The sequence below is a fragment of the Stegostoma tigrinum genome, chromosome 13, assembly GCF_030684315.1.
Source record: "Stegostoma tigrinum isolate sSteTig4 chromosome 13, sSteTig4.hap1, whole genome shotgun sequence".
NCBI lineage: Eukaryota > Metazoa > Chordata > Chondrichthyes > Orectolobiformes > Stegostomatidae > Stegostoma > Stegostoma tigrinum.
In genome coordinates this window covers 27748641-27761908 of record NC_081366.1, presented here as the reverse complement: position 1 = coordinate 27761908, position 13268 = coordinate 27748641, and the positions used below count along the sequence as shown (strand labels likewise).

General features: G+C 39.6%; 1 protein-coding gene across 3 annotated transcripts in view; it reads right to left on the bottom strand.

Moving 5' to 3' along the window:
* fnip1 (folliculin interacting protein 1) overlaps nucleotides 1-13268 on the bottom strand; it is a 128952-nt gene that overhangs the window by 23646 nt on the left and 92038 nt on the right. For all 3 annotated transcript variants that reach the window (XM_048543206.2, XM_048543207.2, XM_048543208.2), the window contains 3 exons: nucleotides 5872-5943; nucleotides 4488-4623; nucleotides 3016-3217 (listed from right to left, as the gene is read on the bottom strand). In XM_048543206.2, the coding sequence (XP_048399163.1) occupies nucleotides 3016-3217; nucleotides 4488-4623; nucleotides 5872-5943 (410 nt within the window). The remainder of the gene's footprint in view (nucleotides 1-3015; nucleotides 3218-4487; nucleotides 4624-5871; nucleotides 5944-13268) is intronic.

The window sequence follows — 13268 nt, the reverse complement described above, 5'->3', positions numbered from 1 at the left end:
AGTTCACTATTGAAGACTCAAGAAAGTCCTTCAGGACCATTCTGAGGAGAGGATATTTTGGTCTTGGTTGTCGTTGGAGAAAATCAAACAAGTTCCAACGTAAGTGAAAGTTGGATTGGATACAAATCCAAGTAGTCCTAATCCACTATTCAGAATTGTTAAATATCAAGGTGATAAAGGGTTACAGGGAGAAAGCGGGAGAATGGGGTTGAGAAACGTATCAGCCATGACTAAATGGCGAAGCAGACTCGATGGGCCAAATATCCTAATTTCTGCTCCTATGTCCTATGGGCTTATGAAATGCAAACGCTCCTCTGGTTTGTGCAAAAGGCTCAGGATGAAGATGTGAAAGAGTTGCAACCAAAGGGACAACGAAATAGCTAAGAACAAAAATGTTTGTACATATGTTTGTACCAGTGCAGATCTTAGCAAAGGCACTTACACCTGGACAGTTGCTAGAAAATGTTACCTGGAAGCCAGGTAAGAGGTAACACTGGTAATGGGAACTACAGATGCTGGAGAATCCAAGATAATAAAATGTTATGAAGGATCTAGGCCCAAAATGTCAGCTTTTGTGCTCCTGAGATGCTGCTGGGCCTGCTGTGTTCATCCAGCCTCACATTTTATTATCTAAGCGGTAACACTGGACTTAGTATCTACAGTGACTGCATCACTTCAGTATCCACTGCACCTTCACAACTTCAAATGGTGTCACATCAATTCAACTGGATATGGCATCTAGCCATATTCAAGTCATAGGCAGAAGTATCATGTATTTAATTCTTAGTGAGTTGATTTGCTCCTGAGCTCACTCAAGGAATCCTGAATTCTTGCTGCTATCTTGGCAAGTGTTCAAATATGGGAGTTTTCTAATGACTAACTAGTATAATCCTAAAATGTTGGATACAAAAATCTGGGTCTTTTGGGAGTTGACATTGCTATTGATGGCAATTAGAAAGCTGCTACAGGACAAATAACTCAACCAGTGAGCCCCAAGAGATATTCTTCCTGGACTAGGGTCCTTGGAGAACCCTCTTGTAGTATAGTGATAATGTCTCCAGCTCTGGAATAGAAGGCTTGGGTTCAAGTCCTTACCTGCTCCACAGCAGTGTAACAACAACTCTGTACAGGGTGATTAGAAAATATCTAGGTCTGAGAATCATCCCAGTTAACCCTCATGTCAATTCTCTATTTGGTAGGAAATGCTGTCAAGTGGCAGGAAGCTTCTCAGTGTTCTGTTCTAATTGTAAGTACAATTTAAACTGGTTAAACTCCTGTTTTAACCATGTACAGACTTGGAATCATCAAGTATAGCTCTGCCAAAACAGACCTAAGCTCTCTGGAGACGGATAAATAGTATCCCAGCCAGAAACACAAGTGTCTACACTGGGTTTAAAGAAAATCTCTTTACAGATTTATTAGCAACTGAGAATAGTGATAAACCCCATGTTGACTAATGAAAATATTATTAAATCCAAGGAAGGGAGAAGTTACAAAATTAGCAAAGCTCATGAGAGTAGGATAGGCAAGCACACGCCTGTGATTCACAAATTAATGAGCTAATTTCAACTATTTTAAGGTAATTTCATTTGCTTCTCATTTCACATGGAGCAAAAATCAGTTAATCTGACTATTCATCTGAACTGGTCAGCAGCAGTTCCAGAACACCTAGATAAGGTATTAGAATTAATTACAGGAACAATAACAAAGTTGCTGGAAAAGCTCAGCAGGTCTGGCAGCATCTATGCAGGAGAAAACAGAGTTAACGTTTCGGGTCCAGTGACCCTTCCACAGTTCTGAAGAATGGTCACCGGACCCGAAACGTTAACTCTGATTTCTCCTGCATGGATACTGCCAGACCTGCTGAGCTTTTCCAGCAACTTTGTTTTTGTTCCTGATTTACAGCATCCACAGTTCTTTTGGTTTTTTATCAGAATTAACTACACTGTGATTCACAGGCATCCGTCCCTGCCCATACCATCTTCATCTCACTAGGCAGTTTTTTTTTAAAATCTTGATGGAAACTTGAAAGGTTAATCACTTCCAAAAGGAAAAATGAAGGCAGGACTTAACACACTTAATGGTGAGGTCCTGGGGAGTGTTGGCGAACAAAGAGACCTTGGGTGCAGGTTCATAGTTCCTTGAAAGCAGGATTTCAGGTAGACAGGCATTTGGTACCCTTGCCTTTTTTGGCCACTCCACTGAGTATAGGAGTTGGGAGGTCATGGTGCGGCTGTACATGACAATGGTTAGGCCACTTCTGGTCTACCTGCTATTGAAAAGGTGTTGTCAAACTTGAAAGGGTTCCGAAAACATTTATAAGAATGCCACCAGGATTGGAAGGTTTGAGCTATAGACAAAGGCTGAATAGGCTGGGGCTATTTTCCCTGGAGCTTCAGAGGCTGAGGGATAATCTGATCAAAGTTTATAAAATCATAAGGAGCATGGTTAGGGTGATTAGTCAAGGTCTTTTTCCCAGGGTGGGGAAGAGTCTAAAACTAGAGGGCATAGTTTGAGGGTGAGGGGAAAGATTTAAATGGGACCCAAGGGCAACTTTTTGATGCAGAGGGTGAGTGGTGTGTGTATGGAATGAGCTGTCAGAGGAAGTGGTGGAGTCTGGTACAATTACAACATTTAAAAGGCATCTGAATGGGTTTATGAATGGGAAGGGTTCAAAAGGAAGTAGGCTAAGTGCTGGCAAATGGGACTAGATTAATTTAGAATATCTAGTCAGCATGGGTGGGTTGGACCAAAGGGTCTGCTTCTGTGCTGTTCTTTTCTATAACTCTAAGAGTACAACAAACTTTAAGTACTATGCACATTTTACACTGGAAATATTTTCTAATAACAGCGTTCAGTTGTTTTCCTGGCCACAGTTGTTCATGCTGAATAACTAATCTCCACACATTAGCGATCATGACGCAAACATATCCATCAAGTGGCGCTTGGTCACTAAATGACTCAAACAAAATCATGTGGCATCACTTCCCAATTAGCAGGAGGAAGTGGGAGTACCTGCTCAATAGCAAACTTTAGTCTGTTCACATGACTCTCAAAGAGAGGAAAATGAGCAAAGAAGAACTCGTGAAACTTGTTATTCTCTTCCTCGTCTTCTGACAGTGAAAATATAACTCCAATAGCAATCTTCTTTTTTCGAACAATGGAGGGATTGGAACTACAGCTTTCATCAGACATGTTAAAGCTCTCCTCTACTGACCTGAAAGACCAGAAAGACTGTGAACTTTACAGCAAACAGATGCATTTAATACATTATATATAAAAAAGTTCAGTGAATAATAGCAACTGAAGGTAAAGCAAAGCCATACAAAAGAATTTAGTGAAATCTCTAAAGGCAAATAGGCAGTAAAACTGCTTTTTGACAGCAGCCAGCGCTGCCTTAAGTCAGTAGTGCTATTCAAGTTAAAGGTTTAGGTTTTCTTACATGGGGAAATCACCAGAGGATGAGATCCTACTTTAGCTGGTGTACAACTCGGCAAAAGAAAATGCAAATGATGCCTCAGAGCCCTTAACAGCTGGCCGCAAAACTGCAAACCAACAGCTGTGCAGGTGGTCAAATGCCTTGATCAGGGACAGTGTGTAAATTGTGGCTCCAAAGCAAAAGGGAGTAGGTTGGGCAGAGGTAAGGAAAAAAAAAGGGGGATTTCCTCCAAATAACTCCTGCTTCCCTTAAACAGCAAAGACAGACTCTGGAGACATGCAGTATCTGTTTACAATACAATGCAACATAATATTTCAAGGTATTAAACAGCAACACATGCAGGTAGATGTAGGTAAAGTGTATGGCCTGATTGGGGTATCTAGATTTAGGTTTAAAAATAAAAGGGATGCTATTTAGGTCCAAGATGAGGAGAAATTTTTACTCAGATGATTGTGAATCTTTAGAGTTCCTTACCACCGAGATCTGTAAAAGCTGTCTTTGAGAATGCTTAAAGGTCAGGATTGATAGATCTCTGACTACCAATGGTGCACAAAATCAACAACACTCATTAGAGCAGGGGCAAGAGCTGAAGGTTACTTTGCAGTAAGATCATTGTTCTTCCTCTGACAACTGCAAGAACAGGGATTCTTTGCAATGCCAGGATATCACAAGGGTCATTACTGGCCATTATACAATCTCTCAGTCTACAGGGCATTCAAAATGACTGAACCACAAGTGTCAGTTATACTTCTCACCGTTGCACCCCACACCCCTCCTCCCAAAAAGAAGTAAATGCAACCTGTGCGCTCATCCAGCAGGCAACAACGTGAGCTCTTCAGAGAATATCTGCTGTGGCACAGGGTGAAGAATTACTGGTTAATTTGAGATGATCAACCGGTGTGATATGGTGGGAGATATTGCGTTCAGTGCATTGGATGCCAGACAGGGAAAGGTTTACAATTTTGTGAAATGTCAATCAATACTTGCAGACAAGCTGGAATGCAATATTTGCCCCAAATATCCCTTTTTTGAATAACTGTAGACTTACCATCTGGGGAAAACTCCATTTTCAAGACTAGTATTTTGACTTCGACGCCAGCGGCGATGGTAGCTGCTTGCACAACTATTTGGAAGCGAGGAGCTTGGTGAAGGGAATGGAGTGATAAGCAGGCTGCTCAAGGAAGCTGTCAATATGATCAGAAAGAGATTTTTGACTTGGCTAACAATAGCATATCTAACTTAATTAAACGGCTAACTTTGTTTTTTTTTCCAGTAAATTCTTACACAGCATCCAAGTGTCATTAAAATAAAACAAAGAACTGCAGATGCTCTAAGTCTTAAAAACAGACAGTGCTCGAGGCACACAGCAGGGTCAGAAACTCAGATGAAGGGTCTCTAGACGTGAACAGTTAACCCAGTTTCCCTTTCTCTCTACAAATGCTGCCAAACCAGCTGAGTTTCTCCAGCACTTTGTTTTTGAAGCAAATGTAATTGTTGACTTTCACAGTTAATCCAAAAAGTGTTCTATCACCAACTTTAAAAAATTCAAGGGAAATAATGCTTGTTTCAAAATGAGGGAAGCTATACCTTTGTCAAATTATTCAGTAATTAGTAATCTTCTTTAAAAATAGCATGTTTAAGATTGTCATGTTAAAACTTAGCCTGAACCATAAATACTTAATTCTGCACAGCAATTTTGAAAGTTGGTGGGATTCTTCTGAATTTATGCTGAATGGCACATGGCATTTGTCCTCTGACAGCCAGGCTGCCATGATATCAGCAGACACGAGTGGTTTATCTTGATGAAGATTGTTATGCCCCAGAAAATAAAATAAACTGAATTACAAAGTTTTAATAGTGTTAAAAAGTAGACGGTTTGAAATATCAAACTACACATAAAAATCTATTATATAATAGGCGTATAGAGTTGTCCAACGAACACCATCCAAAGCAATTTTTTTAAAAATGGGCAAGGATTTTGTTTTAAAACCAATAACTGGTAATGTTACAGTCTTAATACTTTGGAACTCAAATCTTTCTGATATTTATAAAAAGCCATTTACATTCATTTGAGCTAAATTAAATAGAGAATTTTGGCTACACTCAGATGCACAGCTTTCCCATGTCAGAAAGTAAAAGATTGTAGGTTTGACCTTGCATGCTGAACAAACTGAATTTATACACGGTAAATTTCCACAGCCAACATCAGGTAGTTCAAAAGAGCATTTGTTAGAAATTCATTATTCCAATATAACAATTATGAAACTTAATTGTTCCAAGTGTTTTAGGACATTTCACTACAGCAAAGAGCAATATAAATGTAATTGTAGAATATATTTAAGGAATTTTTAAGTTAAAATAATTTAAGTGACAACCATAAGGACTCAACACTAAATGCGACTGCAGTAACAGAAATACTTTTGAATTCTCACCAGATCGTGTTATTCCACTATCTCTGTCTTCATTGATCCCTCTACTGGGCATGTCCATTGGGGTGCTGTGAACTATAAACATGAAAACCAAATAAGAATTTACTTCCTTAACATTTTAATATCATGATGTGTTTACCAATTTTCGTAAAAGGACAAACCATTAACAATATCATACGGTGCAGAGCAGCATACATGCAAGAATCACTACAATGAATCATGTGCGTGAGCATGCAATTTAATCAGCCAACAAAACAACAGGATTTCCAAAATTATGAAACACCACCACAATCACATTGAACTAAATCATGACCAATTACACTGTTGATTTGAGATGACCGAGTTCATGATGTAAACTGGACTCCAATGTGATTTGGCAAATTATTAAACTAATTTTGCTTTAGATTACAAGCATTTTGTAAAGTTTCACAGTAAAAAATTAGTCAGTAGTGACATTGTGCTAACTCCAAGCCTCCTCCTCAGCTGGATTCCCTATTTTAATTCACAAATTAAGGCTCCCATTGCAGAAGAGAGTTCTGAATGATTAGTCTCCTGACAAATAATTGAAACAAAAATTAACTTGCATTTTCTACTTATTCATTGAAGCTAAAAAAAAAAGACATCTATGCTGTCTTTCCATTACCCCACAACAGGCAAACTAATCTGTGCCTCAGGCACGGAGACACCGTCACAAAAAACAACATCACTATAATTTCACGTACAGCACTTGAATAATCTGCATCGTACACATCAGCAAAAGAATGTGTTACAAAGCTATCCCCAACTCCAAACAAATTGATTTGCTGCAAATCCGACACCTTGTGCAAATGAAAAAATGCCATTGACCTACAGCCACAAAACACACTGGACAGCTATTGGTGGCAAGCTCTTAGGAGTTTTGATTAAAGGCACTCTGTGACACATGCACATTCAGTAAGTTAATTTCATGTTTGACAGAGCCACCAGACATACAGAGTGAAGTAAAGTCCTTCAAGTATACTTTTAGCATCCAACCTGATGCTCACATGTGCACAAAAAGTGGTTTTCTTTCATTGTGATCTAAATTTCTGCTTCTCATGTAGATTGAAACATGGTTTATAATCAGACTTTGGACATGTCACCAAAGGAATGCATTGGCTGGAGATGAAATACTTGCAACTGGGGCTGGGAAGACAGAGAAATTCCCAAGAGTGAGTTACCCTGAATATCCTCAAGGGAATTCCAAAAGGCATGGGTAAATGGTGTGAACACATTGCTTGTACGGCATCAGCAACAGATCACAGAATACCATCCAAAGGAGAAGATAAAGAACAAATTGAATAGCTTTAGGAAGATCATTTCATTCTGGTTGTATTTTATAATGGCATCTTTAAATATGTAGACTGCATATCAATTTGAAGTTGAAACCTGGTTAATCAGGTTTCAAAATCTCACATCGAAGGCACTTCTTTCTTTTATTTGCCTCTTATTATTCCAACAGAGCAAAGTGCCTAAGATTTCTTACTACACTGCTTGAAACCAGTCACAGAAACAGTATCCCTTATACTTGCTAATTATCCTGAAGATTCCAGCCTGAATGGCACAACTTATCATTTTGGACATCAGAAGTAGTTCTATGGCTGGACACAGCACTGTGCACCCGCAGCACTAATATCCATCACAGTGAAGTAAAAGATTCTCTTCAGCATTAAAAACAGAGCTGCAAATCTTATCAAACGCACTCAATAGCAGCAACAATAGCAGCCTGTCCATGAAGTAGATGTTTTCTTTTTCTATAGCTGTAGAGAATGATGCAGCTGTATGTAAGTGCACAATCTTCTGTCCAATATCTTTTCTATTGCTGTCATTTGTTATCCTACTTTCTTCTCTTGCATTCCCAACAGTGTATGGCTCCATGGGAAGCTTCCTCACTCTTCATAAAACAGTTTATGTCAGCAGATTATCCCATCATGAAGAACAAAATTCTTCAGTTATTTTCTACTGCTGTTCATAGTGACTCCTATCAGGAGATCTGCTGTCATGGTATGCACACTTGTCGGTTTTGTACAATCCCGAGGTTCTCCATAGATCATCTACAATATCTGACATCCAACTACACCTGTACCCTTCTCTCTGCTGCCTTCAAGAGATCTCTGTAATATTTCAACTTTGACCAAACAGCCCTAATGCCAACATTTTCATTTTAAAACGTTCTTTTTGCTCTTATAATTTCAAGTGTCTCTTTAGTTGCCTTATGGACTGCAGAAGCATTTTTAACATACATCATAGCACCCACATTTCAAAGCCCTCTAAAGATCTATAGAACAAAATACATATTTATCCAGGATTCAGAGGCATACAGAAAAATGAATAGAATATAGCATCTTAAGAGCTTTTTCCATCATACAAACTTCAGTTTTCGTGTTGTTGACTCATACTTCATCTTCACAGCATTCTTTTTTAGGCAGAAAAGTTCCACAATCCCATTCACTATGATTGCTCCTTATGCTCATTTCTACTACTATCGGACAACAGTCCAGCTCCCACAGATGTCTGTAACTGATTAATAGATTACAATTTCTGCTACTTCCTTTGATAGCTTAGCCTGAAAAAGGTTGAATTCAAAACTCATTTGGGTTGAGGCTTCCTACTCAGGGTTCCACTTGCTAGTCTGCCAATATTCAACATTTCTCTAGAAAAGTGCCAACCTCAAGAAAACAAAACTCATTACACTTGGGTACAACCAGACAATGCGATATTCCAATAATTACCCCAGTTGACCAAAAGAAATCTCAAGTGATTTGATGCTTGAGATCTGGTAAATCGAAGATTATCAAATTGTTTTAATTTTTGAATAATATTTATATTCAAGTCTGCATCATTTTTAAACACTTAATTTTAACAAGGAAGAATAACCAGTACATGCAACGATTTTCTGTTGGTGCCTTAAAATTATTGATATAACGTATTCCAGGTCTGTGGAAATGAGGTTTACACAAAGCCCACCAAATCACAAAACCAATTAAGGAGAGTTTCTATAGTCTCTGATGGTGCCACATTAGACATGCAAACACCAGAACATCACAAACCTGAAATCTGTCACTCAATCAGTAATCAGTTCCCAGTTGCTTTATGCAATGGTGAGTACTTAGTTGGCAACTATAGGAGTTAGGAAGAGAGTTTGGTTGTAATGTAGAATCAAAATATTGTAATGTACTTTTGTATTCAGGTTAACTTCTGTTGGTGGGTCTTAGCTTTGGAATGCAGGAAAATGGGACTGGATCAGTTTTGGAAACCTGGTTTTTGTCCAAGTGTGTCTATACAATTCCCTTTCACTCATTACTCGTGACTTGCACATAAAAGTTTATTTGTCTTCCACTTACATTGCACACTTTGTATAGACTTTTTTTATAATTTCTCACTAATTTGTCCAGTACATTGATGTTGCTTTGTTTAAAGTTATTCATAACTTGGTAAATCTGTTTTCAAGAATAAAATAGCCACTCAGAATGCAGCAGCCACAGTCAGACCTATCAGCACGAGACCTTTGAAAGCCTCAGTTTAAAGCAACTATCCCCAATCAGCAACACTTTAAGATGCAGTAAGATGTGTCTGATTAAATGAGGAAATCACACCAAGTAAGTAAAATCTGACATAACGAGTCAAGCATGCCTCCTATCCTGAAACAATGGACATCAAGGTGGTGACCATGCATTGTATATTCCTCACCTAGCCAATCAGAATGGTCTATGCAATGTGCAATAAGAGTGTTTGGGGATCCTAGTGGTCAGGCTGTGGCTGTGATTTGGAAAGAGTTAAAAGGACCACCAGTCAGTGGTACAGTGTGCAGAAAGCAGAAATGAGGCAGAAGATGACTTCTGAAAGGGACCCAACCAAGCAGTGAAATTTCATTGAGACTGCTACCTTCTTCAGTGCCACTTCTGTCATACTTGTTCTGATAACCTAACACATTTGTGAATCTCATCCAAATACACTCATAAGCAAAAAGATGTTATACTCAGTCAGACTCTGAGTCTTAAAATTCTTGTTTAAACTGGATTTCAGAACTCTATAGAATTGCACTGAAAGGAAAGACAAGGAGCAACAAAAGTAACGAGGCCTCCCCCATCATTTTACATTTCAGGTTATATCAACTTGGTGTACAACTAACATTGAAGAAGAATGCAGTATGATACAACAGGATGTTGGAAAACTTGCAGACTGGACAGTTTAGTGGCAAATAAAATTGAACATGGATACATGAGAGGTCATAAAAGCAGAAATATTATTAACATTTTCAAAAGTAATAAATTGAATGGGCTAAAAGAATAAGGAAGAGATGGAATAAAGTTGATCAAATCATTAAAAGCAGCATTGCAGGTTAACAAAATTAAAATGATAAAGAGAGCTGGTATTTATTTTTGTGAATATGAAATTTAAAAGCAGTGGAAATATACTAAAAACTTTTATAGGAACTGGCCAACTATAGTTCTGGTCTCCAAAGAATAGCGCCAGAACACGTACAGCTATTCAGATAGATTGAACATTCTGAAGAGATTTTGTTGAAAAACAGTACTTTGAGACAACCTGAAACAGGTTTTTATAATTATGGACATGTTTAGATACAGAGATGTGGGGAACAAGTTCTGCTTCACCAAAGGGCAGTAAGATAGTTATTAATAAATGCAACAGGGGATAAGGGGACATTTCTTACTCTGTGCTGCTGACACAAAGATAGTTTCCTCCCTAAGTGGTGAAAAGGACATAAACAGGCATCAAAAATATAGCTAAGTTAAGCGAGTGGGCAAAGATTTGACAAATGGAGTATTATTTGGGAGATATGAATTTGCCCATTTTGCAGGAAGAACAGAAAACATATCTAACTAGCGAGAATTTGCAGAGCTCTGAGATGCAGAATGATCTAGTGGCCTGTGCCATGAAACACAAAAAGTCAGTGTTCACATACAGCAAAACATTAGGAAAGCTAATACAATGTTATCTTTTACTGCAAGGGGAATGAGATACAAATATGGGGAGATTATGTTTCAGCTAATCAGGACATTGGTGAGACCATATCTCAAATAGTATGTACTGTATTGCTCTCATTGCTTAAGTAAGGACATAAATGCATTTGAAGCAGCTCAAAGAAAGTTTACTTGTTAATATATAGAATGAGCAGGTTGACTTAGAAGGAAAGGCTTGGAGTTTAGAAGGATAAGAGGAAACATGATTTAAGCATGATGGATATTGACAGAACATGTGGAAATGAGCTTTCCTCTTGTGAGGGAATCTAGAACAGGGAGCACTGGTTACAAATAGCAGGGTCACTCATTTATGGCAGAAATGAGGAGAATATTCCTGTGTCAGAGGGTGGCTGGAAGGCTTTGGAACACTCTTCCTTACATAGTGGTGGACACAGAGCCCTTGGACATTTTTAAAGGTAGAGGTAGACAGATTCTTTAGATTAGATTAGATTAGATTTCCTAGTGTGGAAACAGGCCCTTCGGCCCAACAGGTCCACACTGCCCCTTGGAGCATCCCACCCAGACCCATACCCCTATAACCCACACACCCCTGAACACTACGGGCAATTTAGCATGGCCAATCCGCCTAGCCTGCTGGACTGTGGGAGGAAACCGGAGCATCCGGACAAAACCCATGCAGACAGGGGGAGAATATGTAAACTCAGCACAGACAGTTGCCTGAGGAATCAAACCCAGGTCCCTGGTGCTGTGAGGCTGCAGTGCTACCCACTGAGCCACCATGCCGCCCCCTAATTAACAAAGGGATAAAAGATTGATCAGCAAAAATGCAGGAATGTAGGTTTGAGGTCAAAATTGGATCAGCCATGAGCTAATTGAGTGCAGGATGTCAGAAGTCACGCGCCACCAGGTTATAGTCCAACAGGCTGATTTGAAATCACGCAAGCTTTTGGAGCACAGCCCCTTCATCAGGTGCAGTGAGACAGGACGGTAGAGACACTGAGTTTATACTAGGAGGCCAACAGATCATATAACTGATGTGAGCCGAGTGTCAGATAACAGGTCTCTGCAGATGACCAAAAGTATTATACGGTGAGTAAAGTGTTTATAAAGTCAATGTCATGATAGCACAGCACTGGCAATCAGACAGAGCTATAGGAATAGACAAAAAGTGACATCTCTGGTCAGACACTGAATTGTAGGCGTGTGGCTTTGTTCAGAATCTGTCTCAGTGTTTTTAACCTGGAATCAGGCTCTTTTGTTTATTCCAAAAACAGGAATTCATAAGATGCCACACTGGCTGACTGTGACTACAATGTGTTTTTTTTGAACAAAATAGAATGCAAATAAATAAGCATTTTGAAAAAAATGATTTACCTCAAAGATTTGTGTGTGCGTGCATACGAGAGAGTGTAATAAATAATTCAAAACCGTACCAACGAATTAAGGTAGGGAGATCATGACGATTTAAAAGTAACCGTGATGTTGGGGTTTGTGTCACACTACAGGTGACCCCATCACACTTGTATCTGTAAAATCTTCTGTACGTTCCTGGTTTCACAACATCAAGTGTGATGGGGTCACCTGTAGTATGACACAAACCCCAACATCATGGTTAAGGCCATCTTCCTGGGTACAGAACTTGGCTATCAGTCTCTACTCAGTGATCCTGCGTCGTTGTGTTTCTCATATTCTGCCTTGGAGGACACTTAGCCGAAGGTCGGAGGCCGAATGTCCTTGTTCACTGGGGTGTTCCCCGACTGGGAGGGAACATTCCTGTCTGGCGATTGCTGCGCAGTGTCCATTCATCCATTGTCATAGCATCTACAATGGTCTCACCAATGTCCCATGCCTTGGGACATCCTTCCCTTTAGCGTAGGAGATAGACAGCGTCGGTCGAGTCACATGAGTATCTGCCGCATATGTGGTGGGTGGTGTTTCCATGTGTGATAGTAGTGTCCATGTTGATGATCTGACATGTCTTGAGGAGGTTGGCAATGACAGGCTGTACAGTGCTGTGGTCGATGCTGTCCTGAAGGCTGGGTAGTTTGCTGTGAACAATAGTTTGTCTAAGGTTGGCAGTTTGAAGGTGAGAAGTAGAGGCATAGGGATGAACTTGGCGAGACACATCGAAGGCTGTGAAGAACATGGCGTAGTTTCTCTGCTCTGGGGAAGTAATGGATGAAAAAGGGCACTTCATCGTTCATATCCCGTGTCTGTCTTGTGAGGAGTTGGTTGCGGTTTTTCACTGTGGCACGTTGGAACCGGCAATCGATGAGTTGAGCATCATATCCCGTTCTTATAAGGGCATCTTTCAAAACCTTCAGGTGTCCATCACGTTCCTCCTCATCTGAGCAAATCTTGTGTACAGGGGTTCGCTATTGTAATATGTTTCGGGTAGAGACCAGAGAAATGCAGCATCATAAGATTATCCACGGG